This window comes from Electrophorus electricus, chromosome 13 (assembly GCF_013358815.1).
Source record: "Electrophorus electricus isolate fEleEle1 chromosome 13, fEleEle1.pri, whole genome shotgun sequence".
NCBI classification, from domain to species: domain Eukaryota; kingdom Metazoa; phylum Chordata; class Actinopteri; order Gymnotiformes; family Gymnotidae; genus Electrophorus; species Electrophorus electricus.
This window is the reverse complement of record NC_049547.1, coordinates 6,164,199-6,189,266: the sequence shown is the minus strand read 5'-3', so window position 1 is coordinate 6,189,266 and position 25,068 is coordinate 6,164,199. Positions and strand designations below refer to the sequence as shown.

The following is a 25,068-nucleotide window of genomic DNA, read 5'->3' as shown; positions in this document are numbered from 1 at the left end:
CTCTGACCTGAGCGTCTCTGCCATGCGCCTTAGGTCCTCGTTCTGCTGCTTGAGGCGTTCCAGCTTGGCCAGAATCTTGGAGAGCTCGCGGCTGGAGCGCTCTGGGCTCTCGCTGTCGCGCACCAGGTGCCCGCCGATGTAGAAGAGCAGGGTGCCCCATGCCAGCAGCACCAGGGTGATCCAGCGCCACGAGCCCGTCCACGGCCGCATGACGTCGGCCACGGGTGTGCACGCACTCTCTCTGCTCAAAGTGCGCCGCCCGGGCGCATGCTCGCCTCCACCGCCGTGATGGTGAGGGGTGTGGCTGTATGAGGGGGAGGGGCGTGGGTGTTGGTCGGGGGTGGAGTCACGGAACTCGGCGATCAACGGCGGAGGAGGCGGGCGCTCGTGGGTGCCTAGTGGTTACTGCATGGTAGCAAGTCTAGGCACGCTGTGGTACAGTCCGATGCTCACCCAACTCAGGGGCTGACCGTTCAACCATTCCTCGCTGTCTCCTGATGTTTGTACATCCTGCAGATCGGGAAGCATGCACGGGAGCCTGTTCAACCAAAACAATGTGTTACTAGGAAGATCACAAGACATGCACGGAGACAGTAATACAGCAATCCCAGAGGATTCTGTTCCTCCCTCTCCTCACTGCTGAAAGCAGTTCTAACGTTGCTGATGGCCAGCTGGCCTAGCACTATCCCCCATGGGAGGGCAAGTCATAAGTCACGCAGACATCAGGCCTGCAAATTAGTCTGCAGGAAAGTTAGTGTAATGGGATCCCATGTGAGGCAGCAAGGCAGTAAAGGGAGAGGGAGAGGGAGATGCATAGAAAGAGGGAGAGAGAGAGGGAGTAAAGGAGGGAGAGAGATGAGAAGAAGGAGAAAAGTGGAGAGAGATAGAAAGAAAAGATTCTTAGGCAAGGCATGTACTTCTCCTGCTTCGACTTCTGACATTATCTGTTTCTCACACACTAACATGTAAACAGACACAGGCACACACACAAACACTTGCGTACCCGCACACACACACACCATAGTCTCTCCCACACTAGTCTTTAGTCCTATCACGACTCCTAGGAACAGGTGCTAACAGACATGGCCTACTGTTTATATTGATTGTACAGTCGGGTCAAATATTGCTAACTCAACACTAGAGAAAAGGCTTACTAATTATTCATTCACTCTGTAAGGCTGTATGAAAAGACTGAAGCTTTTATGGATTTCTTCATGAAACTAAACAATGTATTATAGATCGTACTGGAGCTGTAAGTCAGGCAGTCAAATGCTGCAGTGAGTAAACGTATCAATACAGTGACCTTCTATTTAGTGTCTGGCTATAGCAGCTGACCTACACAGTGCTGTACAGTAACACACATACACACACACACAAACAGACACATGCATTCAATATTTTCTGTCATCAAGTCATCAGCGCCATTCTTGTTTGAGTAAAGTCTTCAGGGTCAAGAGTTTATTTGCAGTCTTGAGTGTTTCATGCTTTTTGAGTGTGAATAAAGAAGAGAAAGCTTTAGGTCCTTGTGTCAACATTAGTAATCAGCCTTTGAAAAGCCAATGCAAAACAAAAAACCTGCAATAACCCAAATTATCCACCCCAGCAATGGGAAAAGTCTGTTTGAAAAAACAAAACCCCTGAGATGATTCCCAGTGAATGGCTGAGCTCCGACAGGAATCCCGTGCCACCACAGGGAAGCTAGAGACAGCAGACATGGCTAATTTCTCAGCCAATGGCTTTGTTCATGAACTCCTTATGTATTTGATTAAAGCTATAGAACAGCATGGAGAGATACAAGGTTTCTACTGGATCTCAGCCACACCATAAATGACTGTTCTCCAGGAGCATACAAGGAAAGAAACAAGAAACCTGCTAAAGTTACTGAGCTGCCTTCATCCAAATGCCTTTAAAAATGCTTTACCTAGAGTTACCTAGTGTTTATGGGAAGGAGTCATGTCTGCAGGAGCCTGGATAACAATCAGGTAATCCCTCCATTACAATTTATCAATGTGTTTCAATGCTTTAAAAATATGGTAAATAGTTCAAGTTCAAGTTTGTTTTCTTCGTCACATACATAGTCATACACAGTATAACTTGCAGTGAAATGGTGGAATAGCACCAAGAGTAGCTTATATCCACTAACTTAAATCCAGTAGTTCATTGAAATCCCATCATTCAAGTGCTTTAAAACTATTTAAAACTATATTCCTGATCCAATTTAAAACAATAAAAGCAGCAAACAGCAATAAGCTGTGTTCATGGACATATTCCCGTAGGATTTCAGTACAGCAAGGTAAGCATTATGGAAGGTGTGAAAGTTCACTGGCTTTTCCCAGGTGACCCAGAACTCTCTGTGCATAACCTTGCCCTACTTGCTGACCTCATTAGATCTTAGAGTTCCACAGAAATTATTTGTATTCATAGAGACTATGAATACATAAGGAGTTCATCAGATGGCAGTGTTCAGCAGTTTGCCCTACAGACATGGTTTATATGTTGAGGAAGAAGCCAAGTGTTTATGGAACTGATGCAGTAGAGTCCAGAGAGATGAACTGTGAGCTGGTAAAATAGTGCAGGACACTATGGTTGGGTGTGATCTCTGGCTATTACCACACACACACACACACATACACACCTGGGCTGCTGTAGATTGTGATTAATGATTCTGGCTAACCTTCAGTACCTCCACCTTGCTTTCAGTATCTCCATACCACCTTCAGTACCTCCATCCTGCTTTCAATACCTTCCCCTTGCCTTTGGTGCCTACACTTGGCTTTCTGTACCTTCATCTTGGCCTCAGTACCTTCACCTCCACCTTCAGTACCCTCAACTCACCTTCGGTACCTCCCCCTCGTGTTCAGTACCTCCACTTTGCCTTCAGTACCTACACCTCACCTTCTGTACCTTCATTTTGGCCTCAATACCTCCACCTCACTTTTAGTAACTCTGCCTCACCTTCAGTACCTCCACTCTGCCTTTAGCACACCCTATGCCACCCCCTGACATTTCACAGCATAGAAGTAATTTTGCTGTGGCCATCCACTAGTAAAACTGACCTCCCCAATATGTCCACCTATCCAAGATGCCCCACAAAGACAAGGCTATGCTGACACAGTGTCCTAAAAAGAACACTACCAAACTATATAATGAATAATGGAATCTAGCGATAACTCAAGCTTAAAATACAGTCCAGCATGTTAATTCCATCCCTGAAATGGCATTATTGAGGTGTGTGTTTATGAATGTTTATATGGATGGTTCTGCATAAAAGGATTGAGACTGATGGCCTGTTTTGTACCTTCTATCTCCCAAACAAGGTCACACCTGCTGGGAAAGCATGCACACACTGTCCAGAAGACCTTGGTGTATTGTGTGTGTGTGTTTTGCGTTTTTTAAAACCATTGTGAAAAAGGTGTGGGTCTGTTTGCAAGTGAGTTCTGGAATGATGATTAAGAGAAAAAAGTTTACTTGCTCTCTTCTGTCATCAGTTTCTATATTCAATAAGTGTCACATTAAGCAGACAACACCTGTTAAGACAATCTGGTGTTGCGCTGTGAAAGTGACTTGGTATGCCCAGAAGTTAGATCAAGTGAGTGGCCTAAAGGAATGCATTAACATCACATTGGGAAGAGAATGCCCCTTCCACGCATCCCGCCCCACGCACTGATGCACATACACAGATGAAGCGTGAGGCTTGGTTAAGAGCTCTTTCAGACCCATTGACAGAAATGGCTATTTGGGGAGCATGCATGAGTAGAGATCAATATGTGCGTATATACGGATGGAAGAAGCTGTTGAATTTCCAACTGTCTGTGTACCACTCAGTGGGTGTGTGCTTTTTAATTGGAAGAGCTGTGAGAACTGAGTTGCAGTAGCTGCATTAGTGTGGGAGAGAACGGGACTGGCAGTAGGTCCAGATTTCAAAAAGACATCAGGACTCGCTCTATGGGTAGCGTTATGTGTTTACTGCTGCATGCCGTTATACTGCTTCATTTACATTAATGGAGCTCTCAGAGCACACCACCAGTCAAAAGTTTGCAAATGTTTTTTCATAATTAACAATATTTCTCATGACTAACAAAAATGACATTTTCAAGCATTCACAGAAAAAATAATCTTATTATATATACAGAAAGAAATAAAATCAAAGAGAATAACTCTACAAAAGACTCCAAAAGCAATGTTCAAGAAAATTAAAAACCTTCTCTTAAACCAATTCAGCATTTTACTTAACGTCTCAAGGGCAGACCATCTGCTTAAAAAGCTTCAGCAGAGAACTTGTTCTGGGTATCCATTTAATCAGAATGTATTTCTATTTTAATTTTTACAAATTAATGTTTCATTTATGGCTACCAATTCACTTATAAATAAATGTGACTATGATTTAAAATACAGTACAGTAACTAGGAGAGTAGTGTTAAACGTTACATATTAATTCATACATCATGTAGCCATGCTGTATAACAGGCAATGGTGAAAGATTTGCAAAATGGAGGGATTGAACAAATTCTAATAATTCTAATATTATCAGAAAAAGCTAACCAGAGTCCGTGAGTATCCAATGAGATTTTCCTAGCTGCTTTTAGCTGGCTGGCACTGGTCATTAGCTACGCCACTACTTTTGGGCCAAGTGTTCCTTGGGCCTCGGAACTGCAATGCACCACTGTCTGTCAGTGCACCAGATGAGTTTAAAGTCTGGGTGACAGACCAAGGCCCTGACTCAGCCTTAACCCTCATTGTCCCTGAACTGTGTGCCAGCATGACCACAGGCAGTGAGTGAGTGTGTGTGTGTGTGTGTGTGTGTGTGTGTGTGTGTGAGAGAGAGAGAGAGAGAGAGAGAGAGACAGAAAGAGACAGAGAGAGAGACAGCAGACAGCAAGACAGAGACAGAGTTCTAAAGGTCATGCCAAAGGGGTAAACTAGCATGACAATCATTCTAACCTAAATCGCATTGCAAAAAGCATGTAAAAAATGTATTGGCTGCAGCAGAGTAGGACAAAATGCTGTATTCAGCAAAGGAATGTAGGGGGAGAGGGAAATATTTGACGGATTTGTGTCGAATCTAACAGACAGCTTTTGCATGTTGCAGTAGGCAGCCATCTGGGTGCTCTAACTGCAAACAAATAGTCTCCTGACTTGAACTTGCTTTTCCTGCCTAGAGTCCACTATGAACTGCTGTACCAGCTCTCTGGCAAGTGCACATACACACACGCACACACACACACGCACACACACACACACACGCACAAACACACACACACACACACGCACAAACACACACACACACACACACACACACACACACACACACACACACACACACACACACACAAACAATCTTACTTACTATTTTTGTAGGGACCTTCCATTGACATGATAACTGTAGCTAATTTATGCTATAGCTACACCCAACCCTAACCTTAACTTCAGTAACCAAAGTAAATCATTTGATTATTTTAGTTTTTCAGACAGAAGTACCAAGTTTGGTAAAAAAAACAAACAAACAAACAAACTGGGAATCTATACAGAACCCTGAATTCATGAAGGGGGCAGGAGAGTCCTGAATACAAAAGGATTTGGAGAGGCAGTGGGAATCTATACACAGTCCTTAATACATGGGGAGGATCTATACAGAGTCCTGAATACAAAAGGATAAAGGGGAATTTATCCAGAGAGTGAGTGGCAAGAGTAAGATAAACAAATAAATAAATCCTTTGCATCTCCATGTTCCTTTTCAGTGTGTGGCTTCTGTGTGTTAGGTGCTCAGCTGGGTGGTAGGTGGCTCAGATAGGTGCTCAGCTGGATGATAGGTGATAGGTGCTCAGCTGTGCTGAGCTCTGCTTAATCCCTGGACCCCAAAGACTCAGGACCCCTCTACCTCTGATTACATAGGACCTGTCAGACCACAGTGTGGTGCATGTGGGTGAGGGTGTGAGTGTGTGTGTGTGTGTGTGTGTGTGTGTGTGTGTGTGTGTGTGTGTGTGTGTGTGTGTGTGTGTATGTCTGGGGGTGGTTCATGAATCTGTGATGCTGCTGCTTGTAAACAACCTGAGGCTCTTCCTGGTGTATTGATAATAATCAGCACTGGGAGCCTACCTGGTCAAAGAGCAGCCATCTGGGTGTAACTCCCTCCAGAAGTACTGCAGGGGACCTAATAAGTGTGTACTTGTTTTTCAGATGTTACCTCCAGCGCCTTGAAGAACTGACATATGAGAGAGGGCACCAACATCTTATCCTGTCATCTCGTCTGTTCATGCATAACTTAACTTCAGCAATGCAACACATGTCTAGCCATATGTCTGTCTCATTCTGCCATTCCAATTCTCTCTCTTTCCATCTATTTCTTTCCTTGTCACTCTCTCCCTCAATTTGTCGGAGGGGGGAATATACAACCAACATGTATGTGTGTGCTGATGTGGCTTACTTTCAGACTCTCTCTCTTTCTTTTGCCCTCTGGCCTCATAGGACTTTCAGCGGTCTTTGTTTCCCATGGCAACAGTGAGCAAAGATGGCATTGTTGAGAAGCCCCAGAGTCATGTGATTGTCCAACCTCCGCCAGTGCATTCTGGAGGGTCACCGAGGTCCCCCAGCTGGCCGCCTTTGTGCCACAATGGGAGCCAGAGAAACCGAGCCCGAGCCAAGGGCTGGTACCTCATCTCCCACTCTTAGAGCCTCAATGGAGGCTCTTACTACAACTAAAGGCTCTTTTCTTAGCAAAGCTGCTTGCCCTGATGTTTGGAGCACAAAGGAGGACAGTGATTTCTGTCAGCAAGGCGCAGGGGTATGCATGCTGCTTAAAACAAACAAGAAATCAAGCAAACAAAAATGAGAGACAAAGAAGCAGTTTGACCTCTGTCCGAGGATATAATCTTAGAGCAACAATGGGGACCAGTAGGGCTTTGTACAGGGATCAGGCTTCTAGAAGGCCTGCTGTTGTGAACTGGAGATGGAAGTTGAAGTTGGAGGGCTGGCGGTTTAGTACCTTCCGCTGCTGAAAAGCCTGTCTCCAGGGTTCATTTTTCTCTTATCAGGCCATAGGGCTGCCAGAGGGGCTTTAGGTGTGTGTGTGTGTGTGTGTGTGTTCATATATGTGTACATATTATGCAGTGCCCTCCAGAATGACTGTCACCCTTTAACACTGTATAGCACAGTGCATTCACATGTAAGTTACCAGAGAGAGACATGCTCACAAAAGAACTTATGTACAACACACCGTGCACACCCACCCACACACACACACACACACACACACACACACACACACACACACACACACACACACTCACATGCACACTCTTGAGCAGGCCATCTGAAAAGCTCTGTCTATCCCAGCATGTTGCTAAGCCTCCTGCCTACCCCATGTGCCCTGTGAAGGTGATAAGGAGCGTCTGGCATGCCGAGGTAGTACAAAGAATGTCAACACGCCAGCATCCCTTCAGAAGGGCATCAGTTGCCTTCCAGCTCCTCCCACACAGGTGCGGTCCCCTGGTGACTGACGACTCATGTAGGTCCTGGCCACCATCTTCGTGGCAGCAGTTTATTTCCAAGCAACCAAAGTCGTTTTCTGGAACTTCATCAAGTTTTTATTTCCCACAGCCTTCTCCTTCTCTGTTCTGCTCTCTCCTCTCTTTCTCTATCTCTCCCTCTTTTGCTTGTGTCATGCTCTCCTCTTATTCCTTCCTCTTGCTCCCTCTCTCCATTTAAATAGCACATTGAGGAACTAAGGCTGTTGTGTGTTTTTAAACAATCTAGACCAGGCCAGAGGCTGCTCTACAAGCGTGCCAGAGCGGCTCACCCGCACTGCACGGCACACTCTTGAACAAGTACAGAACGGTCATCTGCAATCTGGAGTTTCATATCAGATGGTTGAGCTTCGTGCTCTAATGTTCACACCACATTACAGATGTACAGTGAGTGAAGCAAGGGCGTGTGCATGGTCTACAAAGGGTCACTCATTAGATCTCACAATGCATCAATGAAACCTAGTAGTTGATATGAAAGGTTCCTTCAAAATAGCAGTAATGTGAGGTAAACAGAAAGCTGTGTCTGAATAGTCAAAAGAGGTTCTTAACATTTTTTATTGGGGGGGGAGGGGTTACAGTTGGTGGAATGCGATTCTTGTGAGATGAAACGCATTTAAATTTAAGGCATGGCTGAATTTGCTGTTTACTTCAGCAAATATTTCCCCATTCCATATTATGAAATCTGTGCTTCTCAGTCTTTCCATATTATTAAGTGTGGGGTCAGGATAAGTGCTTCTCAGCCGGCTGTTTATAACATATTCATAAACGGCTTTGAAGAAGTCAAGATGAAAAATATTACAAATTTAAATCTAACAGGCAGCACTTTACTTCAGAGTCAATATGGAAATAGTGAACTCACGCTGCTTGACATGTGCAGCAGTAAACAAAAGTGCTGCTCCTCTGAGTGAAACCGTGTAACAACCCAGACAACTGTCAATTTTTTTTCAATTCCACTACCTCTACATGACTTTCATTCTTTTCCTGTTTATGGGAAGAGATTGGGGGAAATAGCAAACAAGTACTGAGGCTGTAAGTTAAAAGATTTTTGCTCTACATTGTGTTTGACTGGTTATCCGACATATGTCACTGAATTTGATAAAAGCAGTAGGCCTATTTATAATGTAGCTATGATAATCAATGGAAATCAGTCCAGGTCTTAAAAAGTGCACTGGCAAATGCAGTCATGGGGTCTGAATTGAGCAATGTGTTTTTGTTTGAAGCATAACACATCCAACTATTACACGACTGCAGCCCCTACAAGCAATTCTCACCTGATGTTGTTTTTCTTGTGTTTTCTTAACATTATGTTCTTGCTAATGATGCCCCAATAATGCTGATGCCCTAATAATGCTGTTGCCATCACCTATGAGGAAGGCTCCAGTTAAGCCCATCACAATTAAATCACTGACTAAGTCTGCATTCTTCCATCTCCGCAATATTGCCCGCCTGCGCTTGATGACGACACTTAAAAACTCTGAGATCCTGGTTCACGCATTCATTACCTCTAGGTTACATTATTGTAATTCACTTCTCTGTGGGTTACCCCCTAAATCTCTCTGCCCCCTTCAGCGTATATAAAATGCTGGAGTTAGAGTCTCGGTTCCCATTAAGAAATCAGAGTATATCACCCCCATCCAAGAGTTACACTGGTTACCCATAGTTAAACACATTCAATACAAAATTCTTCCTCTGAAACCTTTGAAACACTCCATGGCCTTGTGCCCTCTTATATTACTAACTTTCTCCATCTGTACATTCCATCTTGCTTGTTAAGGTCCTCTGATACAGTCCTCCTTACTGTCCCCAGGTTTAGTTCTGTGGGTGGCTGGTTGTTTAATGTTGCAGCACCTTCTCTCTGGAACCACCTTCCTACACCTATTCTCTCCTGTTCCTCTCTCTCTCTACCTTATTTCTCAGTATTTCCATTCACCATGTTTGTAAAGCAACCTTGGATTTCCGTGAAAGGTGCTATATAAATCTAACCTATTATTATTATTATTATTATTACTATTACTGCTGTTCATGATACCAGAGGTTCATTCACACTTGTGCAAGACTCTCCTTTCACTTCAGATGAGCTCCCGTTTAAGAGAAATTAAAAGTACTGGAACAAACCTTTTTATTTTTAAACCCTCCTATGATATTAAGTTTTAAGACTTTACCATATTTTCATAGGTAAGCCAGAATTTATCATTTTATATTGCAAAATGGGATAAAGTGTAAGCAAACAGACAACAGCATATTGCAAAGAAAAAGTTACATAATAAAGAGGTTAAAAGAGCCAGGTGTGGGAGAACAGAGGTGAACCAGTCAGCACAACGAAATAAAAACGCACAAGTACTGAATGGACTGGGAATCACTTCAAAATATATTCCAAATATGTCTAGCCATGTTTGTGACAACGGTATGGCTCTATTTCAAATGAATACAAAAGGGATAAGTCCTCATCAAAAGTAAGCCCAATGACATGCTACTTGTCAGACAGAACAGTACCATCACATGCTGATGTGACCTACAGTCAGACAGAACAGTACCATCACATGTTATGTCTATAGTTTACTGGACTTCCACTGCAGTAACTCAGTTCTATTAAACACTGTAAGCCGAGGTGCTTATAGGCTGTACAATCTTACTATGGATGCCAACTCCTCAGTGACCCACAGTCAGACAGCCTGTGACAGAGCAAACTGCAACCAAAGAAAAGGCAATGATGAAGCAGACTGGCACTGGCACTGGCACTGGAAAATGCCAACATTGGTAAGTGGAGGGATAAACACATCAGAGGGCATATAGTACACTGCCATGCTGCTTTATTTCTGCAGACTGCACGCTCACAAATCACATCAGAAGAATCCTCGTTTGATGTCAAAAAAGCCTAAAAAAGACAGCATCCAATAACAAACAGGTCAGGGACTAAACAGCTCTGGAATTTGTGTTTGTGAGTGACCAAGGCCGAACATTAAAGCAGTACTACTAAAGTGTAAGTGATTTCCATGGTCTGCCCACATCACCAATGCAGTTCTAAAAGACATCTTTCAGGACAAAAATGTTCTTGCATGTGTGCCAGATGTGAATGGGATAATCAACAAATATAATAACAAATAAATCTTAGTAGCCTACTTGAAGAACACTGGATCTGTCTCAGGTCTGTCACATGTGTTGGTTTAGGAATGTGACACCTGCTGAAATAGCAAAACAGCAAAGCAGCAATGACACAATCATCTGTAAACCAGCTAAAGACATCAGGCAACTGCCTCAAGTGAGGGGACATCTAGATCAAATGGGGGCCATTTGGCCTGATGTGTTGAATATGGTGTCAGAGTCTCTATTCAGAACTTCACACAAGCAACTCAAGGATGACAGATAGCCCACCACTCTTTTGGAGATGCTATGATTTTTCAAAATGAAGAGTCACTGCAAATAAAGCTATGGTGATCACATAGTACATAATTCACATTCATGTATGAGGTTTTCATCTTTCCAAAGATAAAAACCCAGTCCCACAACTATGCATGAGATCACAACATACTTGAGTCCAAACTAGAGCTACATCAATATTGAATTTCTTTAGCACCTTGTTTTGGCCAAAACCAGTTCTATTAACTGATAATTTTATATAACCATGTCACAGGTAAATCAAACATCACGATTATTGTAAACATATGTTGCAGTTAATAAGTAGGGGAACAAAAACTAACCTTTCTCAGTAGACAAATATTAAACAGAAAGCATCTTATTTTCTGACATTTCTCAGCTTCTTAAATGATAAACAGAAGGCTTAATCTGTTTGATACATGAACATGGTAAAAGGGAACAGAATGACTGAAATTAAATACTTTGCTTATTTAACAAGTAAGAGTCAAAATAAAAGATGCAATTAGTAGTGCTTCTGCTTCTTTACAAACAGGAGCATTTCTGCCTTCTCACATGCAATTCTGTTATATTTCTCATCAACCAAATGACCAGCAGCAGAGAATAAATGCTCACTGTCAACACTGGTTAGAGGGGCTTACAGATATTTTTTTCGAAGCTTGAGCCAGGGATGGGAAACAACATTTGTTGCTTCTCCAATACACAAATGGACTCTCATTCCTGGGAATGGGGGATTGTAAGATAATTTTGAATCTAAGAAAGCATAAGAGCCATTGTGATCACACATGCTAAATTGAAGACTAGCAATCTAGGGATGTATCCTCCGTAACAAGCTACATTGCAGTGTTATGTACAGGTTTATGGTTCTAGGAGAGCTATAGCTAAATATATATTTCAGATCAGGTTTAGATTAATTGTGTGACTGATAGCCTATAAAATGAGCTATTAAGAGTGCATAGCCGCACTGTTGTAAAACTTTCTAGAATAATTTCATCATACATGTTCATCAGGGAATTCCCATCTATCCCGGATCTTTTGCCTCCTACTGCAGGTGTTGTATCACCAGCAGTAGAGTCCTTGCAACAAGCAGTAGTGTTGTCATAGTGATTGGTCATACATTCCTCCTGTTGCTACTAGCAAGGTTTCCTTGATCCAGTGGTAGGGCTGTCGATGAGCTGATATCGTGTCAAATTCTCAAATAGTTCAAGGAGTATCACCATATTTTCAATTAGCAGCCACCAATAACTCGTGATCTGCAGACTCACCAATAACTCGTGATCTGCAGAATAAGCAATGAACACTTGCTCTTGAACTCTTTTGTTCTAACTCCTCATAATATAAAATCTGCTCTTGGAATAATATGTTGGAGCACATTTGCTTTCATGCCAAACTGTGTCTGGACATCTGTACTTTGAGATGGGAGCTGTCAAGACGACAGCGCTTAAAATAACCAACTAGCATTCTGCTGATGGACACACAGACTGAAATGCCTTGCTGACTCAGTACACCTTTGTTAAACACTAGCTGTTAAATATGACATATAACCCATGCTAGCAGGCTCACACTACTCCATAGCCTTAGCCATATTGTGAACATTATCTCTTATCACAATGTATAAGCACTGTCCAAGCATTTGATCAAAAACAATGGCGATTACTGTCACCGTATGTGAAATGGAGAATTCATGTGCGTGCAAATCTGCCCTTTGAAAGTCTTCTTCCAGCCACTGAGCTGTTAAGCTTAGCATACTCATTAGACTAGCATCACATGTCCACAAGTCAGTGGTGATGCTAATGTCTCTGATATTAGCAATAATCATATCATGTATGTGTATGACAACAACATCATACAGAGCTAACAGGGCAACAGCAGAAAAGTACCGACAGAGAGAATAAGGAGGTTCCAAATGCTCGATTAGTTGGCAGAATCCGCAATCCACAACTCAAAATGGTTGATCATCCAGAGCCATGAACTGCAGGATTTTGTCTGAGATGGCTTTAGCTTTTTTTATTTGTCCTTAGCAAATCTTCTGCCATTTTCAAATGCCTGTTGTATGGACACCACTGCTTCTGCTTCTTTTGTTTTCTTGCTAATGCTAGATGCCTCATATTCTTTACACAGATGACTGGAATGATGTACTTTTAGAGAGATGATTAGGTTAGTAGTGTTAAATGCTCTCTTTGTGTTACCTCCTCTCAGCACCGCAGCTGAACATGTTACACACTGCAGTTCTGTTGTCCTCTGTCAAGACCGTGAAAGACTACAACAGAAGATATTTCAGTCTGCAGCAGCAGGTAAACATTTCTCAATGCATGTGCAATTATCAGTTAAAATAATTGGCTGAAATTACAATATCAAACTGATAGCAAAAAAAACTAAAAAAAATAAAATAAAATAAAAATATCTACAAATATCACCTGACAATACCTTATGCATCTCTAGTACAAACCCATAAAGATGCATCCTAAAGGTAGGTCATTAATTCGTTTACATTAATGCATATGGCAGATGCTCTTAACGACAGAGACTTACAATTTGGAACAGTGGGAGCCCAGTGGTTAAGTTGATGGCATGGTAATTGAAGTTTTCTGGTTCATGCCCCATCACTGCCAAGTTGCCACTGTTTTACCCCTGAGCAAGGCCATAAACCTGATTGCTTGAACTGTACTCAGTCATAGCTGTAAGCTGCTTTGGATAAAGGTGTCAACTAAATGCTACAAATGATAAATGACAATTTCAATCATATCAGAGGTAGGCAAAAGTATTAGGAGTCTTGCCCAAGGACTATTATTGGTATAGTGTGATGCACTTGCCTGCACTAGGGGCATAGGGAACCACAGTCCTCTACAAGAGAGGCAGTGTTGGTACCCACTATACTATACCAACCATTATTCATTCATTCATGCAGGCATCTTTGAGAAAACAGCCTTAATTTTGGACACAGTAGCCTATGGCAGCCCAGAGATGCTTGGCTCATTTACTCTGCAGTTAACCGTGTCACTGGCATGAAAAAGAAGAATGGAGTACACTGATGGGGAAGACGTCAAGGACATAAGCAGGGATGAATTGCAGTGATATGCTGAGACACATCTGTCCCCTGAGGCCTGTCCTGGGGGACACTTTTCTTGCTTTTGGAAAAATCAGCAAGCCATCACCTACAAAAATCTGCAAAGGCAACTCTTTGCATCCCTGCAAGAAGCATTAGCAGTAACTACAATTTTAAGGCAGCAGGTCATATTACAGAATGAAGACATTACTGGTGCTTGATACAGTGGGCTCAATTTTATTCTCCATACTGCTAGGAAATCATATATTAACACGTCAAATTAACTGTCCCAGAGAGTGCCCAACTGTTTATCCTGAAGCAATGCTAAGATAAATGGGGGCAAAGCAAGCCTTGATTAGGTCTTTTTTCTCCACTGGTCTGTGAAGTGGTATTGCTTGAAGGCTAAGAATGTCTGGAAGGGATCTTGCAGTGAGCTTACTTCAGTCTAATGATCTAGGTTAGATTAGTCTGTTAAAACCAGGAATTTATACATACTGCTTCAGTAAACGATGGTCACATAAAAATTAGAATGTTATTCAGTGTAAATTTTAACTTAGGTAATTTTATCATTTTAAATTGGGTTGGGTGGGCGCAGGGCTATTTTTCACAGCTGCAAGTGGTTTAATGGCCTGATAAAAGCTGACAAGTGCATCACTAGTTACAGGCTGACTTCACATAGTGCATTTATATCGCACTCTGTAAAGTCCAGGTTTCTTATCAAAATGACACAAAACTAGGCTATACAGCCTTCAGTGATATCTAGTGAAAGGTCTACATATTTCTAAGATAAACACTTCAAGGCAGTGTGTCTCTTAGATCACTAACAGCTAAGCATCCAATTAGAACAGCCAATCTGTTGTTTGTTTGTTTGTTTGTTTTTGAAAAGGAATCCTCAAACCTCTCATTTTAGGATTCTGAACTGCTCCGTTATTATTAAAGATAAAACCATTTTTAAAAAATGTATATCACACACAAATGAAAACATCCTCTTCTCAATGGGGATGGGGAATGCAATCCTGAATAGTTTAAAGTCCTGAGGTAGTTTGCCAACTATAAGCAAGCTTAGCTTTCTAATAGCCTTATGACATATGCAATATACCAGTGCTAAAATTTTCAAACTGAATTTTAATGGCTACTGTTTCAAATACTTTACACACAAGTGAGTAATTATTGTTATTAAGTAAGTAATGAATTAGGGTAGATTAAAACCCGTATTGTTAAAACAATGTGTGTGTGTGTGTGTGTGTGTGTGTGAGAGAGAGAGAGAGAGAGAGAGAGAGAGAGAGAGAGAGAGAGAGAGAGAGATAGAGATAGAGAGATAGAGAGAGAAAGAGAGGATTGTTTGTGTGTCCTGCTATTGCAGCATCCACACTGAGTACTTCAGTCCTAGAAGATGCTGACTCATACTTTAGTCACCTATAAGTGGCAACTTGTGGCCTTGTGTGTGTGACTACATAAGAGCTCTGTGAATTTTTAGATGATCAATATGCATGTGATAGGCTGTGAAGGAAGTGATGGATGCATCATGTTGTTCTCTGTGTGTGAGAGAGAGCATGTGTGTGGTGGTGTGTTTGTGTGAGTGTGGTGGTGTTTGTGTGTTTGTGTGAGAGAGACTCTTACTCCTAGGTGATCAATACATATGTGATTGATTGTAAGTGAGAAGATGGGTGCTCACATGTCACTGCATGGGTGTGTGTGCATGTGTGTATGTGTGTGTTTTGGTGTTGGCATGGAAAGTGTGTGTGTGTGTGTGTGTGTGTGTGTGTGTTGTTTGTGTGTGTTTGTATGTGCTTCTACTCTCTGTGAGCAGTCCTCTACTGCATAACAACGAAGCAGCCGTGAAGCAGTTTCAGGCCGACAGAGGAGAGAGGTCTTCGTTATGCCCACAGAAGAGAGCAAAAACACTCATCCCACACTACTTCCCCCTCACCCCTTCTTTCTCTCACACATCAAACCATCTGTTTTCTCTGCCACAAACTTCAGCCAAGGTTCTTTCGATCGTTTTCTAGCCAGAAGCTCACACCACACATACAAACAAATACACAGGATTTTCATACAAAATTCGGTGCCAATTAAATACCCACACTATTCCTAAACTCACTCTTAATGTCCAGCATGGTAATATAAACAAATGCTACTTTGGAATTAAATGTCTATGGGTGCTCATTGGTTGAGTTCACATGTAACTTAATTATTTCTCCACAGCAGACTTCAGCACCTGCAGGATCCAGAAAACCTGTCTGACATTTACAAAAATCTAGCACAAGTGCCATCCATTACTCAACTTACTAAAAAAGACTCAACTATAAAATATTTTAAAACAGGGAGAAAATATCCACCATAAAAAATGACATTAATCATATGAGTTTGTGAGATGGCTAGAGGTGGCTATAGACATTGATACTTTGTTTGCGTGACACCTTATTTCAAGTATTTACATTTATTCCAAAGCAGCAATGAGCATCATGCTATATTGGTTAAGCAGGACTTCATCTTAACCTCAGCCTCAGTGGTGTCTTCAGGAGGAAGACACCATACCGGCTGGCTTTGCTGCCAGCTTCCCAAAGGAATTACATATTCCACATGTTAATTGCAGGTATTACGTCTCAAAAATGCCATGTCCAGGAGCCATGAATGAGAGAGCAAGTGAAACTCCTCGAAGACTCCAGGTTTCTGGGTAATAGCAGGCTATAATGGGACTAAGCCAGAGGCTGGGAATCAGTGCCCAGTTCCACATAAATGCAGACATAAAAGCAGAACTAGTAAAAGGGAGCTAACAAATCTACATGGAGAAAATGAAAGTGGAGCACTGGGGGCTTGAGCGGGAGCAAGGCAGACTGAACTTGTGGACTGAAGTGGCTATGGTGTGAACACTGGCCATCAAAGGAGTCCCTCATATTGTTGGTACTGAATTAACCTCAATACTAACAGTGAACTAAACACATTTAGAATGGTGTTTGCACATTTAACCTGGATTTATTTGAAACTTTGCTGCTAGAGACACAGCATCCAAAGGATGAATGTGTTGACAATCACAGTTACTTTGCGAGTAAGCTTTTGTACTGTGGCTGTATGATTGCATTTCTTAGTTGTCTGTTTATGTAATTAAAGGTCTGTCTTTGAAAGACAGAGCTCAAAGAAAAGAGGCAGTGTGATAAGAACTCTTCTGTCATTGTGATATTGAAGGCTAGTACACATCACAGTTTGTAGTTTTCACATATGACTGCCTCTTTTGATTAGTTCACTCAAATTACCATCTTGCTCTGAAAGCAGTGAGAGTGAGAGAATTGAAGAGAGAAGAGAGAATAAAGATAGAGGAAGAGAGAGGGAAGAAAGGAGAGAGGAAGAGAGGGAAGAAAGGAGAGAGGAAGAGAGAGGGGAGACATAAGAGACTGGAAGAGATAGAGGAGAGAAAAAGGAGAGAGGAAGAGAGAGGGGAGACAGGAGAGACTAGAGGAGAGAAAGAGGAGAGAGGTTGGGGGTTGTGAGGAGAGTGCCTATGGCTGCTGTCACGCTCTAGTTGACCTGATGAAAGAAGCCTGGGACACATTTAAGAGAACACTGAGAGGGTGATAGAGAGGGTATATAAAAAGTGAGAGAGAGAGAGAGAGAGGGAGAGTGAAAGTGAGAGAGTGAGAAAGTAGGAGTGATTGAGGGAGAGTGAGAGAGAGAATGGGGGTGGGCTGTGGGCCTGTGTCCACTATTCTCTGCTGGCTCTTCTCTTATAGTGGCAGCATTGAAGCAGACTCACATTCAGCTGGTGAAACAGCCCACACATTTGGAGGATACTCTAACATCACCCAACCCCACACCATAGTTCCAATACCAGGAGACATGAGAGGTGAAAGGCTATTACATGGAGCATGCATATACACACACAGACACAGACACAGACACAGACACAGACACAGACACACGCACACACACAAATGTGCTCTGAGCTTACCTCGCTGTGTGTCTCTGTTAAAGGCTGGGAACCTTGACTCCTACACAATGAAGAAAACATACATGTTTCTAAATCCAAGCAAATGTTCTTTCTTCTTTTTAGTAAAATAAAAATTCCCTGCCAGGGTCACTTTTTTCCTTAAGCATCCCCACAGGGTACAGTATATAGCACAGTAACTGCAGTTCATTCTGAACCAGAACCATCCCCCATTCCTCTCACCTTCCATAATCCAACATGTCCCCCCACACATTGGCTGCCGTGGCAACTGAAGCAGGTTGAGAATAGATGGGGAGTCAGCAGTTAAAAGAAACCTTAAGTAAATCTCCAGTTTAAATGAATGACATACACCCATACACTCACTTAGATAGGAAGCTGCGTTCACACTTTGACCCTGTCTCTTCAATATAAGTTACATGAAAAATAGTAAGAAGTAAGAAAAGTAAAAATATTAATATAATCATAAAAATCTATAAAAATAAACATGTTTACAAAATATTAACTTAAAATATATTTTACCCCCTCCAACAAAATATGAAAAATAAAAAACATGCATAATGTAAAGCAAAATTGAGATTTAAATCACCATTTCAAGTTCTTTACAGAAAGGCTCAGCCGAAACCAATTCCACAGCAGAAAATAAAAGGATCCATATTTCATGCCATCTTCTTTGCAGGGAATGAGAGACCAGATCACAAATCCTGCCCTGCACTATTACTGAAAAAGACACAGCAAAGCTATTTATGTTTTATTAAAAGCATTTCATCCAGAAGTCCCACACCCATCAAACTATGCTGCTCAATATTTCAGTGTCAGACGCTGGGGGAGGATTCATGGTTCCCATCTGTACCAGCACCAAATGCTTCAGGAGAGGTGTGGTCACTGAATGACAGAGGTCTGATGGCAGACAGAGCACTCCCTTCCCCACTGAGCAGGCAGCAAAGTCGTGCTTCATTCTAGCACTCCTGTAGCTTAAACATAGCATTGTAGTGGTAGTTTAGTGCTTAAGGTACTTCACTAGTAATCAGCAGGTTGTCAGTTCAAGTCCTGCCAATGCCAAGTTGCCACTGTTGGGCCTTGGAACAAGAACCTTAACCCTGCCCAAGTTGTGTTCACTAAGAACTATACGTTGCTTTGGATAAAAGTGTCAGTGAAATGCTGTAAATGTATTAGATCTCTCAATCTAGCTTTCAACAGTGATACTTGCTTCTGGCAGTATCTTGATTAAGGGTATTTTTGGACTCTAACCATATTTGTACTAAGGATACCTTTCTGAATACACAACTAAATCACCTCTGTAAGTCACTCTGAATAAGAGTGTCTTCTAAATAGCATAAAGTAAACATTAAATGGCGAATAAGCCATGCACACAGTGCTTCAGGTGGGCAATGCAAACCAGGTAACATGCTAGCAAGTGAGGATATAGCATATTTAAATCTGCTAAACTATGTGTTGACTGTGATTTCTGTTCTTTTTAAAACTGATTTATTTTCTGAAACTATGAATCACCAGATTAGAGGTGAAAGGTGACATGCACTCCCTCAGGAAGCTGGAAGGTCGCGGGGGATGTGCTTGGTGCCACAGCTGCGTTGGCATGGTGGGCATTAGTTGCCATCTGGCACCCACTTCTCAGGCACACAGCGAGAGGAGGGTGGCAACGTCGGTTGACAAATCTTTGCTTCCATCATTTTCTCAAAACATTATCGAAACACAAGCTGCAGATGACTGAAAGAATTTATCTTAACAGCAGCCAGCAACACAATGTCCTATAGAACAGTATTCATGCATTTGTGTGTGCTCTGTTTTGGGTATAATTAGCAGTTTGCATTGTTTGTTTTGTCAAGATAAAATACTGCTTGCATGAGAGCAATTAACATCACTACATGATCATTAAAAACCAGGAAGAGCTAAAAGGCTTAAACATAAATACTTTAAACATGCAACTTTTTTATATATATATATATATCTCCCTAATTGGCTAGAAAAAAAAACATTGTTTTCAAGTTTTCAATCTTCTCAAGTTGGTGAAATTATTACTTTGCAAAAAGGAATTTACTGAGAGTCACTGGCTTGGATTTGGTGCAGGCAAACCATGAACACATGTGCCATACATATTTCACACACACTCACACACACACACACACACACACAGCTCTCTGGAGAAGGAGCAGCAGCACAGATGGGTGTTTCTGGATGACTGCCTTTTCTGGCGGGGTCAGCAGTGGGAGGCCCTGGCAGTCCTGAGTGTGCCACCTCATCTTAACACACACAAGCTCATGCACATGCACATCCTTTGTGTGTGCACTCAGATTTGTGTACAAGTACACACACACACACAAAATATGAGGAAACATGAGTGGTTTATTGATCTGTGTGTGCGTTACATGTATGCACTCGTGCACGTGTGTGTGATGTGTAACACTGAACTCCCTGAGGTACAACAGCAATGTGCACCTCCCCAAAATGACACAGCTGCGTATCAGCTTCACAGACTGAGGATAAAGAATGTGGCAGGAGAAAGGAAAGCGCTGGATAGACAGAAATAGTCCCAAACTCAAAATAACACATTGTTTGAAGGCAAGGCTTAGTTCTCCAAAAACAACAGACAGACACACTCAAACACACAAACACACACACAAACCTTTGCGTACACACTTGTTTAATGGTAAGAACTGTGAAATTTAAGTAGATGAATGTTTAATGGCATTAAACTAACTGCAGAATGAGGATGCTTTACTTTAAACAGTACATGGATCTTCCATCTCTCTCTAACTAAGAGAGATTCTGTTCCCCAGAGGCCATTAGGCAGTGTTCAACAGTAGCACTGCTCTGCTGGGCTACATTGGAATTTGCATGAAATATGGTAATAGGTAAGCCAGAACCCATGGGGAACACAACTTTCAAACTATGTACAATGAGTAAGAGATGCCTACATGCATACACATATGTCCACACAACTCCCTCGTTTAATCATGACGGCAACTCTAACCTTCCATTAATAAAACTTGCTGACAGTTTCAGCTGCCTTCCATACACATCTACACAGCAAACAATTAGCATGACGCTCATGTATGCACTCACCCACAGTCTACACTGCCACTAGCAAGACTTGGGACTATTACTTAAAGCAATTGTCTCATTTTAATCAGCCCATTATAAATAATTAAGATTAAAGAGCTGTTAACAATATGTCATCACTGGGGGTTTAGACCCAAACATGGCCTAGGGCTGGAGGTGCCACGGTGACAACAGAGAGATGGGAAATAGTTGAAGGGGAATATGCAGAGTGCAGGGTGCTCTTCTTTCACTCAGTAATGAAGTGGAATCAAACAGCTTTTCCCACTGATAGGGGTAGCAGAGGAACAATGTGCTACTACTCCTCAGAATGAGAATTCACATTAATCACTGTTCTGGGTCAAGGACTTAAAGAGAACGTCTTGGCCAGAGATGCTAGCTCTGGACTGCAAACCACTACACAATGAAACATGAGCAACTCTTAACTGCTGGGATGTGTGTCCTGTACGGAAGATGGAGCCAGCAGAGGCAAAAGCTGAGACCAGGCTTGGTGAGGAGAAGGCATCGGGATGCAGGCTAGCAAGAGCACTCGGCCAAGTGCAGATATTAGTCCTCATATTTGCACTGTTAATCACATTACTGAACTATTAGGCTAAGGGGATCTCCTTGGCTAGTCAAATATTTTAGGCTCACTCAGAATGCTTGGGTCATTAGCACTTAGGCTAGCTTATGTAAGGTGCCTCATGGAAGTTGTTTCATATGTTGTAGTGCCCAAATTTCTCCGAATTCATGATGGGGTTCCTCAGTGAGCTCAGAACTCCAGCTCATGCCGCTACATTTTTTAAAGATGGGTCAGAATAAGATCACATATCTGGTGATCACTGAGTTAGTCTGATGTATTTTGATACTGACTATTCAAGGTTAACTGCAGTCAGTCATCTGAAGCAAAGGCCAGTAGAATGAGCTATTTCTCCTTGTTAAACTCTAAACCTTTTAGAGACCGACTGGAAATTGATTGGTTAACATTTCTACTAAGATAATCTACTAATTGCTACTAATCTACTAATTGCTTATTACACAAAGTTTGCTGATTTACTCAAGATATTTTAATGCTCAAACATCAAACTTTTTTTGTGATGACACAGTGAACCACACTTGACTGAAACCCTAAACAATCTGTACTAAAGTTGTACCAAACTATAATATGCTTAACCAGAGGCAACCAAGCCAGCAATCCAAGAGACTCAAAATAAGAGTGTGTGTATTTGTGATTTAGTGGATCAGACTGGCAGCTGGCTCTCACTTGGTTCCAGGAAGGGACTCTAGCAGGTTATTTGGAGAACTTCATGCTGGAAGGAGGCTCACTGTGGTTGCATTGCCAGATATGGTCCTAAAACGTTGAGCTCAGGGGAGGCAGGTCTGTAGATCGGCGTACTTCTAGATGATCAGAGATCCACAGATCTTGTGGTTGCAATGTCCCACTTACAAGCAAGCTCATGGTTCTGGGATGATTCAGTGTCTCCTCTGAAAAATCTACCTACGTAATGTTTTTCTCCCCAAAGCAATACAGAAAAACTTCTGACAGTAATGTCACTTTTGGAAGGCCACTGGAGCACATTTCAGCTTCCTCAGAGCACACTGCACCCCTCTGTTTCTCTCTCATGGATTAAGCTTTACCTAAGATGTTTGATTAAAAACTAACCAAGCCAAAAATATGTTAACAAATGTAACACTGAATGTGGAAAGCTGAAAGATGCTCTATCAAGAGAAGTACTATAGTTATAAGAAAACATCTGGGAACATTTTGAAATGATCTGGATTTATGCACAAATACCTCACAAACAACACTCACAGTTCCTCTGTACAAGGCTTACTTCTTAGGATTTAGAAGGCAAGTGTGGAACTACCAGCAAAAGACACAAAGATATAAGGCATGCTGAGCTGACTAAATCTCAGCAGGGATTGCTGATAAAGCAGGAGGTGAGCTGCCTCAGGTCCGAAGGTTGCCCTCCTACGAATTTCCTTCACTGGAGGCACAGGCACCAACTGCCAACAAGGAGCTGTTTAAAAACAAGTGTGTGTTTTAAGATTCAACTCTAGTGCAAAAAGAAACAATACGTTTTCATTGGCTCTACTAGACAAAAGTATTACATGAACACTGACTTTGGCCAAGGTGAGAGACCTGAAGAGCCATGAATGCTATTTTGACAGAACCACTACTATATCCATCATTACTACTTTCGATGAGGTTCACAGTGACACCCCTTGCCGAAGTGATGGGAATCGGGATTTGCTGAGATCTGTTGAAATCCATCTGAATCAGTGCTGTGTGGCCCTGAAACCAAAGCCAATGTCACTCTAATGGTTATGACCAAAGTGAGGCAGATATCACTACAGTTGCAGCCGACCTTTATGATCTTTGTACGTCAAAGAAATTACATAAGATTAAAACTTGGTTTCTTTCCAGACTCCCACTAAAGTCCCAAGGTAATCCCAAAATCAGAGAATATTTAGTGTGAGAAAATGGGAAAAATGCAATGTAATTTAGAGAACAGTCAGGGCATGGCAGGCAGTTTGGACCAATATGAAATATATAATGAGCAAAAAGTAACTAGGTAGGCAGCGGTTTGATCCATCCACAAAATGAAATATGACTTTTTCAATGTACAGAACTTACAGAGAGTATTGTCTAAATGAGACTTATACAGCAATATAATCCATAGGAACTTCCTTGAGGACACACACAAAGCCCTCTAAGACAAATAATCACATACTAAATACAACAGGCATTTGTGCAGTCCTGGCTAGGGCAGTCCTTTTTGCACTGTGTAGGGTATTTATATCCACCACGGCAGCCATGACATTGTTGCAGTAGCAAAGCATACATGACTACTCTGTGACTCAATTGCCCGTTGATACAGATCAGGGTCAAGCCTGCCTTTGGAATGCCCAAACCTTAGAGTAATGATTTAATCCCAGTGAAAAAAGGAAAGAAGAGAGAAATGAATGGAGCAAATAAACATCAAAGACACCAGTAGCACTGACAGCCTGAGCCATTGCCAAGGATTGGGGTGTGAAATGGAAAGTTGTCAGGGGGAAAAGGACTCTTCAGGGCAAATAAATGGCATCTACACCTGCAGCCTGACAAGAAGAAAAGTAAGCAGAAAGGTAATGGAAAGGCGCACAGGTGTTTATTGACTTTTATGGATTGCATTTGATCCTGCTTCAGTCGCTGTTCACCTGTGCCAAGTGTGGACACCCTGGCTGTGGTAAATATGACAAGGCAAGCAGGATAGCAACAGATGGAAAACATTGGGCCCAATTACTCCTCATTCAAGCAAAAAATAAATAAATAAAACCTCTGAGGTTGTAGCAAAGAAGCCGGAGATGTGGTTATTCATTCACATAAATAATAGCTGTCAAAAGGTTTACTCACGCTATACACCCTAGACTATGTCAGCATGCTGGTATCAAGTCTAAAAATGCATTATACCCTATAGACCATATCTGTTAAATTATACAATATAAAAAACAGTCAAACTAGGCAAAGGATTCTGGAATGAGTATTTTAAAGAATATTAGAGAACGTGATTTGAAATTAAGGATATAATACTGTTTAGCGTAGCGCAGTCAGTATGGTTGAGTGCATCTGACCAAGTTTCTGAGGTTTTGCTAAGCTTGCCTGTCTGTCACTGACTCTTTGCCGACACTTTTTTACTTCAGGGAACCACCAAAGCATGAAATTCTGCTTCCCACATCTCAGAAGCAGTCCCTGATTATACCAACAGACCCTCTGATCACCCTCATCAGCCACAGAAATCACTGCATCACTGAAACATTCACTTGCACCTGGCTCAAGAGAGCAGTTGTCCAGGTGCCTGTCATTAGATGTGCTGATTACCATGTGCATCCCTGGAGGGCTAGAGGGCTTGCTCACAGGCAGTCTGGACCTCACTGAGCCGAACTATACCATGCGCTGAACCTGTCATGCTTTGTTTATTTTTTCTAGCCGATTTGATTTCCTGACAGTTTTGTAAATGACTTCTAACAAAGTTAATCACCACAAAACCTGAACAAACTGAATCACAGTACTGTACCTCAATCTGCCTGTCTGCTTTTAGTGAGGCCCATGTGACACACCATGAAAGACTATGATAAGAAAGCAAGTC

General features: G+C 42.0%; 1 protein-coding gene across 2 annotated transcripts in view; it reads right to left on the bottom strand.

Moving 5' to 3' along the window:
- Nucleotides 1-25,068, bottom strand: part of fut8a (fucosyltransferase 8a (alpha (1,6) fucosyltransferase)) — a 56,511-nt gene that overhangs the window by 22,456 nt on the left and 8,987 nt on the right. Inside the window, exons 2-3 of one of the 2 annotated variants that reach the window (XM_027014072.2) lie at nucleotides 17,888-17,927; nucleotides 8-538 (exon numbers count right to left, since the gene is read on the bottom strand). In XM_027014072.2, the coding sequence (XP_026869873.2) occupies nucleotides 8-210 (203 nt within the window). In that variant the 5' untranslated portion in view covers nucleotides 211-538; nucleotides 17,888-17,927. The remainder of the gene's footprint in view (nucleotides 1-7; nucleotides 539-17,887; nucleotides 17,928-25,068) is intronic. The other variant, XM_027014073.2, reaches the window with a different exon arrangement.